The sequence below is a fragment of the Pteropus vampyrus genome, unplaced genomic scaffold (genome assembly GCF_000151845.1).
Source record: "Pteropus vampyrus isolate Shadow unplaced genomic scaffold, Pvam_2.0 Scaffold220, whole genome shotgun sequence".
Taxonomy (NCBI): Eukaryota; Metazoa; Chordata; class Mammalia; order Chiroptera; family Pteropodidae; genus Pteropus; species Pteropus vampyrus.
In genome coordinates this window covers 565,524-585,355 of record NW_011889001.1, presented here as the reverse complement: position 1 = coordinate 585,355, position 19,832 = coordinate 565,524, and the positions used below count along the sequence as shown (strand labels likewise).

General features: G+C 43.8%; 1 protein-coding gene across 1 annotated transcript in view; it reads right to left on the bottom strand.

Annotated features, from left to right (window-relative positions):
* Window positions 1–19,832, bottom strand: part of EPHB1 (EPH receptor B1) — a 323,669-nt gene that overhangs the window by 92,040 nt on the left and 211,797 nt on the right. Inside the window, exons 9-10 of the mRNA XM_011373192.2 lie at window positions 8,459–8,583; window positions 1,020–1,182 (exon numbers count right to left, since the gene is read on the bottom strand). Of these exons, the coding sequence (XP_011371494.2) occupies window positions 1,020–1,182; window positions 8,459–8,583 (288 nt within the window). The remainder of the gene's footprint in view (window positions 1–1,019; window positions 1,183–8,458; window positions 8,584–19,832) is intronic.

Below are 19,832 nucleotides of genomic sequence, written 5' to 3'. Positions count from 1 at the left end.
ATAATGTTTCAATATAAAACCTCAAGCTCTGTCAAGTGCCTAGTCGGAGAGTACTGGCCTGAGATAAAATGTTCTATAAAGGCAGGCTGCTTCCCATATAGTGTAAGGAAAAATTAAAAGCTTTCAATCTAGGAGGTTAGAAATAGATCAATATTTGGAAACCTATCAATAAATAACTCATAAATGAATAAATAAATATAGATAGATATGTAGATAGTATATAGATAAATGAATACATACCCTGTGGTAAGTGGCTAGCTAAGGAAAAGAGTGAGTGAACATAGGCACATGTAACAGGCTCAATGCTCAGGCTACAGGGAAATCTAATTTTCATAAGTATTAAAGGAGGCAGTCTCAGTGGAGTGGGAGAAATCGTTATAACAAGGAACTAATAAAGCCCAAAGGTGGAAGTATTTTTGGTGACAGACTTTCTGGCCTTGGAGACAATTTGGAAAATAGTGGCCATTGCCTCTGGGGACAGCTGAGCAGGACCTACTAGGAATCACATATGAAGATGCTGTGTGCATGGGACTGCCACACCCCAAATTTCGTCTATTTCCTTCCTGGAGACCTGGTCTCATGCAAGGAGGCCGTTAGCTCAACTCCAGTGCCTGAGAACAGAGGAGTGAAGTGGGAGTGAGGCTGAAACTGTAGACATCTGGGCCCTGATCTGGAGGCAGGCGAGCACACCGACTCCATGCGTGATGTGTGGGTCTCACTGCTGTGCTTAAGCAGGACCACACACAGTAACCTCTCCGCACATGGTACAGAGACCCCTAAAAGGCAAATCCACCAGATGGTGGAGAGAAATGTGCCAAACTTTAGGCAGATGCCCTACCTGGTGAATCAAGCAACTCTCCATACAAAACCCTATCGGGAGGCAAATCCTTCCAAGGGAATTCCACTGGAATTGAGTTGGAGGTTGGCATCTTGGCTGCAAGAGCAGCTTCTCTGGGGCAGGGTTTATTTTTCTTCCTGGACTGTGCACCCAATGCCCAGGTCACTGGCCTGACCCTTACCGTCCGTCAAAGTCTGGAAGCACATCTTGCCACTGAACTTGCCATAGCCGGCCACAGTGCGGGCGCGCACCTGTACCACATACACCATGCCCGGCCGCAGGCCATCGATTCGTGCCGTGTTGGTCTGGCTCCTGGCCATGGAAGAGTTGAATTCGTTGTGTTCCTGAAAAAGAGCAAGGGGAAGGGATCAGCAGCTCACTCCTGAGTGCTGCACCCCTAGCCCGCTCCACTCTAGGGCACCCAGGTTTCATCAGCTCTTGGTCCTGTAGATATGCCAGAAGTTGTCACCAGATCTAGGCCATCCTTCTGAATGGAGACAGACTGACCTGGACTGAGGGAATGAAGAACTGGCTCTGGACTACGGATTGCCTACAATCTGAGCAAATGGCAGAGTTCTCAGGGCCTGGCTTAGGGGCTCACGATCATTTTCTACTCCTTACCCCTCCAGGGTTCAGAGGTAGAAAGCAAATCACATCCATCTTTCCTATCTAGTCCCTGACTCAGCAGAAGCTAACTGGACAGACCGAGTCACCCTGCGCCTGACCCCTTTGTCTTATTTCTGCTGAGATGTTTTCTTTTCTCTCCTCACTCAAGATCTCCCTGGCTACGCCTCACAATGACTGTTCCAGATCACTCTGTAAGTTCCCTCGAGTCCTTAAGCAAATGGTTTTGCATCCACTCTGCTGAATGTGGATGCCATTCTGGAGTATCTCCCACACCCGCTTCTGCTTCAGTCTGTGTCTGAGTCCCCATCTTGCAGTCCTTCTCCCCCAGTTTCCAGGAAGGGCACGTCCCTTCTCTCTGGAGAGCAGGCCAGGCCTGTGTCCTCACCCCTCCTCCTATTTGGGAGTTAGCTCTTCCTCTCGTCTGTCACTCTCCAGCACCTTCTGCCCTGTCCTCCACAGTTCCTATTTTTTGTACATGTATGTCCTCTGGTTTGCACAGATGTTGCTCCTGGTTTTCATCTTCTGGCTCCTCCATCCAGCATGAGTTCCCTGAAACATTCACTTCCTTTCTTTGCTATTGATCTTACATAACATTTGGTTTGTGCCTGGACTTTTGTAGCCTTCCATCTTTTCTGCCACTCCCTTTCAACCAAAATCCAAACTTCTTTTCTAAAAAAAAAAAAAAAAATCTCTGACCTTTCTTAAAATTATTATCGGATAAAATCGAAACTCCTAAATCTAAGTTTGCAGGCCCTTCATAATTTCAATCCCTCACATTCCCCTAAATTATCACCTTGCTACCCCTACAAGGACCACATCCCTGGCCACTAGGCCTTTGCTTAGGCTGTTTTCTCAGTCTGAAATGCCTCTCTCCAAGGCTTCCCTGTTCCCTTCAGGTCCCTTAGGCTTAGACTCCTCAAGTCCTCCTCTTCTAAGAAGGCTTTCCTCACTACTGCAGCCCACAGACTTTCCTCTTCACTATAATTATCATTATAATTCATTCTTAGCACCTTCAGATATACCAGCCTGCTCTCTAATTACTTCCATGTGAACGTTATAGAGACTGTGGCTTAGCTCTGAGTATGCAGGAACACGAGTTTAGAGTCTGGGCCTGTTCCTGTCTGCACCATGAATCTTAGTGCAAAAGGGGGAAATCAGTAAAGATGAAGAACCTGAGTACTAGGAGGGAGGCCCCAAAGTTCCATGTGCAGATCTAGGGTACTGTGACAAGTTTTAGGCACTAAGGTTCTAGAGACATGGTGATAAATGAAAGGAAAGCTGGTAGCGAGCGGTCTATAAGCCATATCCTCCATCCAGCGACAGACAAAACCTGGGGAGTTGAGCCAGGATGAAAGAAGTAGAGTACAATGATAAAAAAAGAAAAAATTATCACTGTCTTAATATATGTAAAAGTTTACTTTGCAAAGGTGAAGATTTGATGTGTGTTCATTCATTTGGCCAGGCATTCACATTTATGACACACACTACCATATACTGAGTGATATACATGGGCTACAGGTACTAAGGCATGGTCTCTCTCCTTTGGGGACACGACATCTTGTGGGGGGACCAGAAAATAAACAGATGATGACAACAGTGTGATTGAGTGCCTTTGGCAGAAGGCACTTTAAGGGGCTATGGAGGAACAGTAGAGCATCTCTCAGTCCAAACTGAAAAGGAGGTTGGGTGGGGCTCAGAAAAAGAGTGATATGAGTTGAGTCCTAAAAGATAAATTAGCCACATGGATGAATGTGGGGAGTGAGAACTGAATAGAATACTCCATGAGAACAGAATAAAACATACAAAGCCAAAGCCTAAAGTAGTTTGGGAGCTTGCAAGTAACTGGGCATAGTTGGAGTGTGGGTAGCATAAGGGTGGTGATGAATGCTTCAGAAGCAGTTGTAAGGGACCATGGGTTAGAGGCCAGCTTGAACAGGCAGTTGAAAGTTGCAAAGAGGCCCTAATGGAGGGGATATTGATGTTCAGAAGAGACTTTCTGAGGAAGGACTACCCACTCATCATTTGATCTATTTAAAAAGCAGGTTGATTCTCCTCCACCACCACCACCAATCAGGGATCTAGCAGAAAGAAGGCTGTGCACCATAGAAGGGATATCATCTAGATCTTTGGTTGTTACTATCTTGACAAACGGGAGATCTGGAATCTGAAACCGTGAAAATCACATCGCTTTGCAAGTCAGGACAAAATGCCATTGCTACCCAATCCAGAGGTCTGCCCAGATTCTCTGGTTTTCCTGGAATCTGTGGAAGTACTCATTGCTTGAAATAAGTGAAGTATTGACTGGGCAACTCTTTTACTTAAAAATATTCTTTTTGGTGTATTGGCATTTGGAATTTAAGGACAAAACAATAACCCATAATTATTTTAGAGTCCACACATTCATGAAGTTCAGTGATGAAAATTAGTTATCAGTCTTTGTTCCCTTCAAATTCATTAATTAACTCCAGGCAAATGAGTGAGAGCAAAGAGGGAGGTTGTTTTTATTTTTGGTCACTTATGACTGATTTTATAAGCATATGAGAGATAGAGGCTGTGGCCGTTGGGGGCAGAGACCATGTCTCCCTTATTTCTCCATCTCCAACATGTAGCACAGGGCTGGCCCACCTTGGTGCTCAAGCACTCAGTGCTAAATGAATAAATAAACTGCACACTTCAGACCAGTTATTTGAACCAATCGATTGAGCACAAGATATTGCCAAGATCTGAAAGAGTTTCTATGAGAAAATGATCCTAAAATTTGAAGAGTAGAAATTCCCAAGGCCTAAACCAGCCCATTCTAGCCTAGACAGTTATTATGAAGAGTGAGTAAACGTCTAAACGCTTCATCATTAAGACAGCTGAGAGCAGATGTGGATGCTCCTCCCATGGTTTGCCCACGAGCACTGACACCAGGAGTGAAAAGTGCTACAAGACAGTAAACAAGAGAGAATGATGAATGGAAATGTATTAAAATGGAGAAGGAGATGAACATGGGAGAGGCTCTGGGAGTGTCATCAGCTTGATGGCATCTGAGCTCTCTATTAATGAGCTTTTGGAAAGGCGAAAGCTTCATTGATTCCATTCACAGAACTGAAATTGAAAGGTGTCCCAAGCACAAACCAAGAAGGTGATGTGGGGCAGGAGATCCAGGAGGGTTTTTAGGAATAGTTGGGATAGAGACTATATGGCCCACAAGTGTAAAATATTTACTACATGGTCCTTTACAAACAATTTTTGCTGACTCCTTGTTTAGAAGTGGCATAGGATGCAAAACATGGTGGATTTTGTTTCTTTGGACTGAATCCAGGACATCTATTGCATTAAGTTTTACTTGTGCTTGCATCTTCTAAAGACCAGGATTCCATGACCTTGTGGAGCAGGTAGGCAAATCATTCTGGTTACAAGCATTTAGATTTAAAATTAAGATACAATCTCTTGCTTTAGGGGCTACACTAATTTTGAGATCCTCAGCATCAATATGATTACATCCAGTCATACTCTGAGCTCAGAAATACATTGAAATATAATTTTAGAAGTCTATAGTTCTCGTTCTGTGACTTCCTAGCTGTGACCTGTGTGGTCAAGGGTAGGTCATTTAACCTTTCTGTGACTTAGTTCCATCATCTATAAATTGGTTATACCTGGCTTTCAAGATTCTTTTTTAAGGGTCAGAACTAATATATCTGAAAATCTGGTACATGATGGGCACTCAATAAAGATGAATTATTATCATTGTGGTTATTATTTTAAAATACCCTCACAAGGTAATGTCTTTCCTTTAGTCATATTAAAAATGGTCACCACATGTTATAGTTGAGCACTTTATAAATGGAGAGTTCTATAGTAATATACCGAACAGTAACCAATGCTTTGGCAAAGAATCGTCTGTGTTCCTAAGGAAAGCATTCTATCCTCTGGAGTGGGGACAATAATATGCTTCACTGAGGTGTGGAAGCTGCCTCAGGCATTGAGCTGCTGTGCATGTGTGTCTTTAATAATTAGTATAAATTACTGAGAAGTAGGGATGTGGCCTGAAATGGGAGAATAAGCTCCCTTCATAACATCAGAAGTGGAGATTAACTACAGTTTTTCAAAGGGAGAGGTTTGCATGTAAAGGGGCAGGCAATGAAGGAGCTTCGACATGAACTGGCAAGTGAGGTGTCAATGGACACAGGTGTCGCTTCTGAGCATGTCATTAAGTCCTTCATCCCTTTTCACAGGGGTGACTGCCCTTTGGCAGGGCAGACGAGGAGGAGGGCAGGTGGTCTCCCATGAATTAAGCCTCTTTCCAGCACTGCTACTTGCTTCAGCGCAAAGAACCCAGGCTATAGGCTTGCTTTCTAGCTGTGTGACTGTGGATGAGTTTTTTTGTTTGTTTTGTTTTTACACTTTTTTGTACATTGGTTTCTTTACCCATATCAATGATACTAATATTTACCACTCTGAGTCATGAGGGAGAAAGAAGAAAATGTTTATAAAGCCCCTAGCACCCAATAAGGGCACTCTAGGGAGAAATGATTACTTTCCTAAGACAAGCTACAAGGCTCAATTTCATGCTTGTGTGGGAAGTAGGGGCTGGGTGGGAACTTACTGGTGACTCTGACTCCACATTGTTTGCTGGCCACACAGGATACTCTGTTGAACTGTTAGGTCAACTTTGAAATAAGGTCATATGGTCAACTGGCCCAAAGAGATTGGTCCAAAAGGTTTTGGAAAGTCAACATTTACTTTATTAACTGATAAAAAATGTGTGGCAAATAAAGGCTCCGAAATCAAAGCTGAATGGACATGATGGTTGCTTATGAATCCAGATGGTTTAAAGTACCCCCAATTCATTACATTTTTTAAATCAACTGACTACATAACCTAATAATCTCTACTGAATAGAATACTTCCGAATCCTCACCTTGCTTGTATATTTGGCTATAATGGCTGAAGGACATACTTCTTCACAGACTAGATTGGTGATCCATCTAGCCTTCCATTTTCAGGGAGGTAAATTGCTATCATTTTAAAAATGCGAATATCATAACTTAGAGTGGTGAAGTAATTTGACCACAACTACAGGGCAGGAAAGGGAGGGTCCTGGAAACAAGGACTCCTGCTTTATAATGCAGTCATGTCTCACTGTCCAACACTGTCTCCATGTTGGAGGGCTGCAGGTCTCTATCTTCGATCCTTTTTTAAATCCATTCTCCCACTGGATGATCTCACACTGGCTCAGCACTTCCATACCATCCACATACTGACAACTTCCAAATAAACATCTCCAGCCCAGTCCTCTCTCCTGAACTCCAGATGTGTATGTCTAGCTGCCTACTCCATGTCTCTACTTGGCTATCTCAGAGGCACCTTAGACATCACGCTGAACTTCTGTCCCCTCCTTCACCCCAAACATGCTCTACTCCCAGCAATCCCCATCTCAGTCAATGGTGGTTACATCCTTCCAGTGGGTCAGGCCAAAACCTCCCACATCCAAAATCCAAACTGTTGGAAATCCTGTTGGCTCTGACTTCAGTTTATATATTTAGAAACTAACTTTTTCATTAGCCCTCTGCTTCAACTCTGACTCAAGCCACCATCATTCTTGTCTTAGATGACTGTAATCTAGGCCTATTTTCAATAGAACAGTCTCAATAATCCTCTTAAAATGTAAGTTAGATCTTGTTTCACCTCTGCTTCTAACCTTGCTATGGATCCCCATCCCACTCAGTGGGAAAACTCAAGTTCTTAAGGCCCAACACGATCACCTCCCCTGATTACCTCTCTCCTCCCCGCCCCCATCTACTATTTCTTCAATGCTCACATCACTCCAGTCATGCTGGTCTTTCTGCTTCTTGAAGCGCTAGTCATGATCTTGCCTCAGGGCCTTTGCACAAGCTCTCTATCCCCCAGATATCTGCTTCATAACACCTTTATCTCCTTCAGGTGTTTTACTTACCTTCTCCAAGAGGCCTGTCTTTACCCTTCTACTTATTTCTGCAACCAATCCCTTCCCCAAACCTGACCCTTTTAATCTCATTTACTTTGCTTGTTTTTTTTTTCTTTTCTCCTTCACAAGACTCATTTTCTAACACACTATATATGAGTTCCTTGGTTATTGTGTTCATCGTTCATTGTCCATCTTATTTAATTGGAAAGTAAACCCCTTGAGGGAAGGAATCTATGTTTTGATCACTAATATATTCAAAATAGTACCTGCTAAATAGCAGACACTCAATAAATACTTGCTGAAAAAATAAATGAATGAATCTGGTGGTTTTACAAATAATATGTTGAGTCAGTAGAGAAAACACTTTATTTTCCTGGGATTTTGCAAATGCTACAGTTCACCATGGTGGGAGGAAGTCACTGTTTCACCCACAGATAGACCAGGGACCAACTCTTGATAACACATGCCCTGCTATGGCCCCCAACAGCAGCTGATAAAGAGTAGTCAAGGAAAATAATATATACATTTCTATTTCTATTCATTTCTATCTCATCCTTTTAAATTTTCATTGCAATATTTTTAACCTCCATGAATATGTTAGAGAAGTAGTACATGCATATAATTTATAAACAGACAATCTTATATTGGAGGTACATGCTCAAAAACTTTGAAAACTACTAGTCTACAAAACCACAAACTCTTTAGAAAGTTCAAGGGATCCCTGGCAGTTTGTAGCAAACACATGACTAAGAGAGTGGAATTGGTCCTGCCCATACCAGCCCAGTGAGCTGTCCAGATAGCAGAGTGGTGTGTTGGAAGGTTCTCTCTCTTGAGCTGGCACAGTAAGTGCCTGGGTGTTGAAGGCTTTTGCCAGGGGAGACCTCTGGTCTCCATCACTAGGTCTCCATTACTCCCCCAGGGATCCTCTAGGTCTCCATCATCAGATTACTTCCTCTCTCAGGACTGCCTCCAGCTTGTCTCCTTGTGCCCTCAGCTGACCACCACCCATGAAACAGTGGCTGACTTTGGCTCTTGCAAACCTGAAGGCAGAGCTGGCTCACCTTCTCATAGTACCGGATCTCATAGTCCAGGATGATGCCATTGGGCTGCTCCGGTTGTGGCCATGACAAGGTGATGCTCCTCATGGTGGCACTGACCTGGTGCATGATAGGAACAGTGGAAGGGGCTGTGGAGAGAGGAAGAGACAGGGCAGATGAACAGATCCCTCAATTACATGAGAAGTGCCATCTTTCATGATAAATAGGGAGAGAAACGTCATTAGGTTTGAACCCTGCCTTTTTTTTCCCATCAGCTGAGTTGGATCTGTAGAACTTCCGGTGGGTTTTGCCGAATGAATGGAGTTTGGATAACAAAGGAATAAAAGTTAATAACTTAGGACAGGAGAACATGTGTGAGGATAGGGGCTAGAATGAACATGGTGTTTCCCGGATAAGGAAGAGAAAGGCTTGATGAAAACAAGAGACGATTGGAGGAATCATGGAAAAACAGTGTGGCCTGGGCAAAGTGGAGTCAATTAGGGAGAGCATGACAAGAAGGACAAGTCTAGGCTTCAGATAGTAGGACAAGAGGAGTAAAGGAATGTTTTTGAGCAGAAGGTGTTGAAGGAACCTCAGTCTTGCTGTAATGAGCTGGCCTATTGCAGAGAAGAGAACCTGGAGGCAAGGGATGATAGTGAGAGAGTAGAACTGATCAGTGCAGAATTACCGTGCAATAGAAAGAGACGTTCTAGTAGACATCTCTTTCTGAGACTGCAGTGGAAGATTTTGCTGCACTTCAGAAGAAAGAGTGAAGATATCTCTCAGAAAGACATGAACACAGACCAATGACAGAGTTCTTTCAGACTTCTGTTGGAGTTTTCCAAATGAGGACATTCAGAATAAAGCGCTCACAAATATAAATGAGAAAATGATACATAAACCAAACATTTAGAAACAGGATAATAATTCCAAAATCTGTGAAGTGATTCTGAAATCTCTGGAAATAATATTATTTATTTCCCAATTCAACATTTTTTCACATGGTGTAAATAAGATGAAAACAGTCTGGAAATAATTAATGAGGGTTGTCTTTCTGGGGGAAGAGGCGGGTAATGGATGAGGCTTCAGTCTGGGCTTGACTCAGGAGCTGTTCTGTTTAGTCCTGGCACTTCTGCAGTGATGAAGGTCATTTCTTCACACGAACTCCAATTTACAGGGTTTCTCTGGGGTCTGTGGCTGACCGACATTTACTATTTTCAATTTAAGTTAATGGATTCCCCTCCAAGACCTAAAATTACAGAGCATGGTCCCAGGGTCAAAGGGGAGAGTGGAGGGGGAATGGGGAGGTTGCTGCATTCTCTACCACTCACTGGACTCTCAGCAAGCACCTACTATGTGATGGGGCCTGGATGGGGCACGGCGACGAGGAGCACTTGTTCTAAAGATGCTCACAGCCCGGAGAGCCATAAAGAAAGCACAATGTGAGAGTGTTGCAATGAGGCCTTGTGGTGGCCATGAAAATGTGTCCCTCAAAATTCTTACTGCTGGGAGCATGACTGACTAATGGCCCCAGCTTCTGAGCTCTGCAATCCATCATCATATTCACAGAGAGCTCTGCTTCTCACAGGCTGCTCCTAGCCAGTGACTGAGAGTGGCTGGGATGCTAGGAAAAGACTATTCCTGACTCTTCAGATGGGCAACTTTCACTCAAAGTCTCCCTCTTGGACTTACCAATGCTTCCTTGTACAGCACTGCAGCCTAAGACTCTTCCTACCCAATCCTCCTTCCTTCTTTCCCTCTTTCAGAAGGATCAGACCTTCATCCAAGCCTCCTCTGGCTTCCACCCCATTTTCCCAATCTCTGGCACATCTAATGCCACCTTGGTGTGTGCTTCATGAAGGACTTGAATTCCTGCAGTCCTGAATCCCCATACGGTTATTCTGTGCCCAGCTCTGCTGCTTCCCTAGGGATGGGAGGCTCACTGTCTCTAGGAGCAACTGCTCCATACTTGGGTAACTCTCATCAATTTACATGTCTTCCTTATCCTTATCGGAAATCTGTCTTCTTCCCACTGTTCTCAGTTCTACCAAGTAAAGTAATATAGAATGTTCTCTCTTCCACAGAACGGCTTGTCAGACAGCTAAAGAAACCAGTTAGGTCTCCCCTGAGTCTTCCCTGATGAAAAGAAGGGCCAGATACTACAAACATTTCTCTCATGATATGCTGCCACCTGAGGTGGCTCTTTTCCAAAGGGGGCCCCTGTTATATAAAACTCTCATGAGGCCCAGAGGTGAACCCAATTCTCCCACTGCTGTTTGAGTGGCAGACTAGAGGTAAACTAGTATCTCCCATGATCTGTGTACTACACATCTGTGAATGTGACCATTAGCCTTTGGACCAAAGACATGTCCCTGCTACTTGGTTCTGAAATCACAGTCAGACAGGTTTTCCCATGGTATGCTTCTCATCTTTCATCTGTAGAGTTGGCTTTTGACATATAGGGATTTACATGTATCTCTATCTCTATAATGTTAAATTTGGCCTATTAATTTAGTAAACTGGAATAATTTTTGATCCTTACTCAACCATCAAATGTATCTTCTCTTTCTCCCAGTTTAGTATCAAGGCCAGGTTAATTAATTAATTAATGAAACAAATATTTATGGAGCAACTGCCATGTACCAGTCACGGTTCTAAGTTCTAGAAATTCCATAGTGAATGAAATAAAATTTTCTGCCCTCACAGAATTTATTTTCTAGTGGAAGGATTCAGAGACTAGATGTAATAAATCAATCAATCACAAGGTATGTTAAAAATATTAAATATTAAAAAAATGGAACAAAAGAGAAGGGATACAGAATGCCAAAGTGTAGGAGGCTGGCCGAGAGAAAACTGCAATTCTGAATCACGTGGTCAGCAAGGCCTTGCCTGAAAAGTAGATGCAGGAGCACAGAATTGACAGAAGGGAGGGAGGGAGCTGCACAGATACCTGAGAGAAGAGCATTTGAGAGGGAGTGGCCAGGGCAAAGCTTCTGATATGGGAACAGCCTGGTGTTTCAGGGAACAGCAAAGAGCCAATGAGACTGAGACAGAGACAAAGCTATGGAGTAGGACCCTGAGAGACACTAAAAGGACTTTGGCTTTTTACTCTGAGTGAGATGGGGATCCATGGGAGGGTCATGAACAGGGGAGTGGCACAATGTGACTTGTAAGTTAATAGTATCACTCACAGCTGTGATGAGAATAGCATGCAGGGGCCTTGTAAAAGCTGAAAGACCTATCATAGCACGATTACAATAATTCAGTTGCAAAATCATGGTTACTTGGACTGGGTTTGGAGCAGTGGAGGTGGTGAGAGTAGAGTAGTCAGATTCTGAATACATTTAGAATATCTCAATGGATGTGGGATGCAGAAGAAATAGAACAGTCAAAATGACTCCAAGATTTTTGGCCTGAGCAAATGGAAGGTAGGGCTGTCATGAGCTGAGATCAGGCAAGACATAAGTAGAAGCAGTTTGGGAGGAAAGAGCAGGTGCTCCTAATAAGTGTGAGATGCCCCAGACGTCCCAGAGTAGACACTGAGTAGGCAGATGCATGTATAAGAGGTCCAGACTGGAGATAGAAATTTAGAGTCATTGGTATTTCAAAGATATTGAAAGCAGCAGAACTGATAGATATCACTAAGAGAATGAATAGAACAGAAAATATATTCAAAGATTCAGTAAATGAATTGAAAACAGCCAAGGGGCCTGAGAAAAAAGGTCAATGAGGTAGAAGTAAATGAGCTGTGATCACATAGAAACCAAGTGGCAATAATCGTTCCCAGGAGAGAATGTGTGAAATGTTGCCACTAAAGTCACGTTAAATGAAACTAGGAACTGAGGGTGGATTTAGCAGCAGACTGGATGGTTTGCAGTGTGGATGGCTTCTGATCATCTTTTCTAAGACCTCTTGTGCATTGTGCAGAGCTGTGGAGAGGATAAGTGTGCTTCAGGAAAGGTGAGACATTTTCCAGAGTCGGTCAGGTCACTGGGGAGTCCCAAAGGTGTCCCACTAAGATGGGTGCAGAAGGGCTCCCGATAAGCCTGCTTTCCCCCGCAACCACCACCACACTCACTGTGCAGCGTGAGCTGCCCCTTCAGACCTATGTGAAAACACTATGTCTATGCTGTTATTCATGCCAGTGCCATACACGTTTTCAGAATCCTTCTGCCTCGAGAGCTGAACCATCATGTATTAAAAATTGGAAAAAGTAATCTTAATGGCCTGAGGATTTTGATAGGCTTGGTTCTTCTTTTTTTTGCCTCTAATCCCTGGAAAGCTATCATTTGAGACTTAACATATTTGCCAAACATTGTGCCAGGCCCCTGCTCTAATCATAGGGGACAGAAGGACAAGTAAGGAAGTCACAGCCCTGCCCTAGGACCTTGGAATCTAGATGGGGTCAGATGGTAAAGAGAAAAATCATAGGGAAGGGTGATCAGAGGCAACTGATAGCCAAAATCCACTGAGAGGAACACTCCTGTTATGCAGATGGCAAGGATCTCTCAGCAGCCAACTAGCAGCACAGAGATCTAGGAGAAGCTGCCGGAGGGTAAAGGTCACCACTGCCTGCATATCTTAGATTTATAGTGATGACATGATGCTCACAGACCCCATGGCAGGCAGTTTAATCTCACACAGGTCATTCTAAATGTCTTACATTTTAATTGAGATGGGATTAGCGCATGGGAGAAAGTGAGAAAGTATTACTCTTCCTCCCTGAAAATCAAGGGTAGCTTACATTGGCTGTTCTACCATCAGTGATTAACTACAATGATCCATTTGTTGTTGTTTCCTTTCTCCAAGTGCAATGCCCCCTCTAGATCTGGTGTTTTACATGCTATAACACTTTCAGAAAAAAATAAATAAATAAAAATGAGCTCAGGTATCCATTCAAACACCAACTTCTTCTAGCAAAACTAAGGCAGACTAAGGAGGGATGGGAAGATTATTTAAAGAAGCAGCTCCTGTGACCCTTGGATATGCTGGTTCTGATAGTAAGTCCTGGCCAGTTTCTTTTCTCCATAAACCTGCATCCTCACATGAAGGGACAGTTTCACTGAAAGTCTCTTTCTTGAACGCACACAAAACACTTTTGATTAAATTAAACATTTTACGGAGAGAAGGAAATGAAAATAAAGAGTTCACAAAATTATTAAAATTTAGCAAAGAAGCAAATATGGACCTTTCTTTAGAAAAAGGTAAAAATAAAGAATTAGTTTAGGGACTATTCAATAAAAGGTATTGAAGGCTCAGGAAAGATGTGTTTGGCCTAAAGAGGAGATGCTCAAAAAAACCCAAACAACCAAAATTGCCCTGTATTCCTTCTTAGCCAAATAAAGAGGCTGACCCAACAGGAAGCTGGGATCCAAAGAAGAGAGTGGGTTAGAAACAAAAAGTGTCAAATAAAATTCAGTCTCCGAGGAAAAATCAACTAGGGCTCTAACAGAATCAGAATGAGGTAGTATCTGATCAGGAGTCTAGAGCCAATTTAAGAGGCACTTTAATGTGTCAGAAACGGAAAGAGACTCAAACTTTAAACTTCACTGGTCAAGGGGCACAGGGATGGAGACAACACAAAGGCAGGCTGAGTGAGTGAGTCTTTGCCTCTGTTTTTGCCCAGGAAGACTTTGGGGAGCTCTTACTACCAAATTCCTTTTGAAGCAGACAGATCCAAGATAGTAGTATATCATATACAGCAGAGAAAGGGCACAAAATGTTGTCAGCCCAAGCTGACAAATGAGATGTATATAAAATGTAGGGACAGGATGGCAATCAATACCACAGCTGCAAGTTATGAAAGAACTTACAGGTGACATGGGACAAGCATTGGCCCAAATTGACCACAGGTCACTCTCAGTGACATCAGGGATGGGGCCTGGCTGACCACCAGCCAGCTCTCCATTTGAAAGAAGGGCTCCAACAGAGATCGTAGGGCCCGCAATCCTGTCAGACTAAGGCTGGGCTTGGTGTGATGGCATAAATCTATCTCAGGAGTTAATAGCCCAAATCTTGACCCTGGAGTCTTAATATGCCTTGCTGTCATATGTCAGGTTCACCTGGACCATACATTTTATATTTATGACATTCCTTGACCCTTTAATTAGTGACTCAGTCATGTTCAAAGTTTTCTTCTTACTCATTTTTTTCTTATGTGATAGGAGCATTTCTTCCTAACAATTAAATTAAGCATTTCAGATTCCAAAATGTGAAAATGAGTTGATGCTTTTTTTCCCTAGGACAAATGCTAAGTTCGAATGCATTATCTTTGCTTATTAAAACTACTTCTTAATGTCTTCATTGATTTTTGTGTCAAAATAATTCTTTCAACAGTTTTAACTGTAATTCATTTGGGATATAATAAATCATATAACAGCTTATTATGTTAAAATATTTTAAGACATCAAAAATATTTATCAGTAGTTTTAAAGAAAAATAATAGCAAAACACACATACATTCAAAATGAAGTTGATCTATTGGAGTAACATATTTGAGGAGGTTATAAAAACATAAAACTTGGATTTCAGAGTTCAGCAAATCTCGTCTAAAGAGAAAAGTGTTGTTTCTGTGGCTGGAAATCATGTCAGGGACCGCCTTGTTCTGAGGCCACCTCTCACCTGCCCTAGGAGCCGAGATCCAGGTCACAGCTGAGTACTTTCTACCTTGACTCACTTGACAGCCCTATTAAGTCTCCTGTAAGATAAATGGTGTTTTCCGTTAGGGAGACTTTCATATCTAATCTTTCCTAGAAGACCCGTGGAAACGGGAACCCATCTACCTCTCTCACAATAACTCATGCTGGGCAGGTGGGGAAGATTTCCCTGGCCCTTCCATGTGATTTGTGGGGGGAGATTCCTGTACTGACCCCTCAGGGCGGTGCATCTGCCCCAATCTGAACAGTGTGCTCTGAGGCTTGGTAGCCACTTCTACCATTCAGGGCCTTGCTTTTTCTAGGACAAATATCCATCAGTTGATAAGACATTTTGGTTGTTTCTACATTTGGCTATTGTGAATAACGCTGCTAAGAACATTCATGTATAAGTTTCTGTGTGGACCTACATTTGTATTTCTCTTGGATATATACCTAGTGGAATTGCCAGATCATATGGTAAGCTATGCTTTCTAGACTGGCATCTCCTAGCCAAATCATCGTTAGACTAACCACCTGCAATCAATACCACAGACTCAAGCTGTGAGAAAATCAAGGTGGGATAAGGAACATAGTAAGGAGCCAAGGACTCCAGCTCGGGGCATAGAAATTAGCAGAAGTCAAGAAGGGCTTTGGTCAGGGCTCTGCAGATGCTGCAGAGGGAGGTGGCTTCCCATTCTGGCTCAGCCATCTGCTTACTGTGTGAACTTAGGCTAAGGTTACTTAACTTCTTTGGGCCTCAAATTCTTCAACTGTAAAACAGGAATATTAATCCTTATGTTATGAATTTTTCATATGCTCTGAGGATTGCTCCTTCCAACCCGATCTGGTCTGCCAGGCCAGGATCCTTGGCATCTACCCCAAAGTCTCCTTCTGGGTCCACCGCTATTCACATATACAAAACAGTCTCTGGGCATAGTTCCCCAGGGTACATGTGAAAAGCACAATCCAGTGACAGCCTTGGGTATTTATTTGATAAAAATCTTTGAGGAAATAAATAAGCATGTCAACCCAGTCAGGGTGGAGGCGATGGATAGAATGGGCTCAGAGAAAGGGAAGGCGAGCAGCAGGGCTCCCTGGAGAGAGGTGTGATAGATGCTCCAGGAGACAGATGGTTCCCTGTGACACCTCCAGATGACCAGAGTTTTTCTGGGAGGTAATCTAGGAAATAAATAATGGGGTACCCTTGTCCTTAAGACAAGGAGACCTTGTGACTCTGGGGAGGGGATGTGCCATGGCCCACGCTTCCTATGCTATGACTCAGGAGTCATGAATGCTCTATTGGCTTTGTCCCTGCTTTTCTCCAGGACTTGTCACCAGTATCTCCTTGTACCTAAGATCTTGTCCCAACTCCCTCACCCACCACTAGGACTCTTCACTTCAAACTGTCCACAGTCAGATTCATCTTTCCAAAGCTCAATTTACCCACGTTCTTCTGATGCTTATAAACCTTCAATGGCTCCCACTGTAAAAAGTCCCAACTGCATCTCTAACATTTAACAATGGGGCAGTCGTAGACCAGGCCAGACTGCCTTTCCCTGCTCCCTTCAGGAACCCGCTGCTCTCACCTAACTGCTCCACTCACTGTGTCCCAGCAAACTCAGCTTTTGGAATCCCCCCACCTGTAGAACCACACCCTCTGGCCACCTCTCTTCATAACTCCACCAGCCTTCAGAGGCCCAGATCGCCGCTCTGGATTAGCCCTGTCGAACCACACCCACCAGAGCACCCCTTCCCTCCTCTGGATTCAAAGTCCTGACTTCACTAACTCTCATTGGACTGTAATTGCCACCTTGGGACACAGTGCACTGTGATCTAACTTTCCAGATGCTCATCTCTGCTCTCCATCACTGGAATAAACACTTTAGGGCAGAAGTCATGTTTGTAGCCTTTTCCCACTGTTTATAGATATCCAGTAACAGTTTGCCTTTACTGGAATGATTGCAGGTTCTTTTCTAAAAATATCAGAAGTAAATAAAAGGGGTCAGAAAACCATGGAGTTGCACCTGACATGGATATTGGCCTTTAAAGGAGAAAGATGTTGGGGGAAGGGGATTCTTCAGCCTGCACCTGGGAAGGAATAGGAGTGGGTTTAAATATAGCAGTCCCAGGAGAGTGGGGATAGGAGTGCTACATGGCGTAGAAGCAGAAACTAGGAGGCTGGGGCCATCTCCATCTCGTTGGGATGTGTCAGCTGAAATGTTACTTTATGTTAGTAGGTGTCTAACTTTTCTTCTTTCTGAGCTGTAGAATCCTTTCTCAAAAAAAATTTTCCTTGGAGCATAGTGCAAAACAGAACAATTCAGAGATGCTCTGGGTGAATAAGTGGAAGTCCCAGAGCCCTGAAGCGAGCCCATTTCTTATCTCCCCCACCCAGACTCTGAAGGATCCACACAGAGATCCAAAAATACTGGGCAGCCTCCAGATTAAATTCTGTGAATTCCTAAAAGGTATGGGTGACGAGGTTGGGAGTTAGGAGTCGGGGGTGGTAGATTATCTTCCTCTTTATATGAAACATATTCTTAGAAATAAATCTATATTTAAATGTTAGTTAAAGACTTTAGACACACTAGTACTGATGACAAAAGAAGAACAGTTTACACACAAAAAAATTGTGCAGATGAATGGTGCATAGATGAATTGTGTTTTTTCTGACATTTATATTTTAGGAGATAGCTCTGTTGAGAAGGTACTGCTTAGATAACAGGTCCTCCCTCTGTTGATGAAAACTCATTTCATTGCACAAATATGTTTGAATTTTATATTAGGAAGATTGACTCATTAAAATTTTTTTGGTGCAGTAACACTTTTGGTCAAAGTAGATTAAAGAAATAAGCAATTAGTTTGGAGACTAGGTATGAATACAAAAGCAGAATTAATTATTTTTCTAATTGTTTTTTTTTTTTTTTTCCTATTGTAGACATTGGCTTCTTTGCTTTTGCTCTGGGCTATGCCTTGAGATGACTCTGTAACCCGCCTTCCAATCTCTCTCTAGCTCGGACTCACCTGGGCACAGAAGACTGCTTTAGGTGGGTGGCATCAGTTTGATACTGTTGTAGAATATTTGCTGAGTCTCGTCATGGGCTCAGTGGAGTGAAGATGGGAGAGAAAGTGAGGGTTCGGGCCTGGCTGGCTGAGTTGGTCCTACACTCCTTCACAAGTTTGGTTCCAAGCCAAGGGATGGGTGTGACAACTGGGAACTGGAACTGGGAGGCCTTTCTGGGGATGTGGGTTTCTAGCAGATGACCTCATTTTTGACACTACCTCTGATGGAAGGGGGGTCTTTACTGGGATCATCCACCTGACGCTGCTAGTTCTCAAAATGTGGTCCCAGATCAGTGTCACCTGGGAACTAATCAGAAATGCAGGATCTTGATCCCCACCCCAGACTTACTGAATCAAACTCTGGGAGTGGGGCTCAACAATCTGCGTTTTAATAAGTCCTCTAGGGGATTCTGATGCACACTCAAGTTTGAGAACTGTTTGTCTGGAAATCTAGAAATCTGAATGTTAAACTTTGAAAGGATATCCGAGGTCATTTAGTTTTCTGTCAACTCTTACAATTTATGGATTAGAGTACTGAGGGCAAGGAAGAGAAAGAGACTCCCCTAAGTCCTTAGCAGCCTAGAGCAGAGCCAGAAATAGCCTGGCTTCCTGTTTGATGCCTGGCCCCTTCTCCCCTCCCCCTACTCTCATGAGCCCAGCATTTTCAGAGCCTCTTGAGGATGTGAAGCATGGGGGAGGGCAAACGGGGTCACATCATTCACAAATGGGTGCTGCCTGATTTCTCAGAGGGATCAGGAGTCCCCACAGAGGATGAAGTGTGCAGAGCCCTGTGCCAGAGAAGGAGGCATCCCGGCTAGTGGGGTCCTGGGGTCCCTTCTGCCTCCTAGGTTCCCCTAGACTGGCTCCCCCTTCCTACTGGGGTAACCAGAAGGTACACCAGGAAAGGAAAGCAAATATGAATGCTGTGACCCTGTGGTGACAGGAGGCTGTGAAGGGATGGGTGAATGTACAAGGTAATTGTCAAGCGATGCCAGTCTTAGGCAGGTGCCCCAGGGTAGCTGTGAGGGTGAATGAGGACAGACCCATCAGGAGTCAGGTGGCAGCTAGGGCTAGCTCCACCTCCCACAAGCCTGTCAGCCTTTCCTGGTATGGGACCAGAGCAGCGGCAGTTCTGTTTTGTTGCATGTTTAATCACAGAAAGCAGTTCACTGTAAACACTGGCACTGGAGAGGCCACAGGAGAGAGCAAACGAAACCCTACAGCAGGTTGTGTGCCCCTTACTCCACGGCCCTCGCGCGCAAGTGTTCAGCAGAGCACCTATCACAGCTGGGGGACCCACTTGTGCCTGACATCACTTCCACCAATAGCAGGCAAGGGAGCTTATCTCTTACCTCCAAGGGGAAGATAGAAGCCTGACTATCCAACCGCATAAATAATGCCTTGACTTGGATACCTCAAATCTCCACAAATACGAACACGTGACCGAACCCACCTCCCCTTGCCACCATCCTTGAACACGTCTGGGATCCCTGGCATGTCTCCTACATATATGAAAATCATCTTCTCATTTTCCAGTTTTGGTTTATTTGTTCTTGATGTCAGCTGCCTGCTAGACCCCTGTAGTAAAGCTGGCACTAAGCTATATTTCCAGTCCCTTCCCTGAGGACCTGTGACTTTGTGAGAACACAGTTCCCCTGTGATCCCTTGGGCAGTGTCCTACTCAACCCAACCCCGAGAGC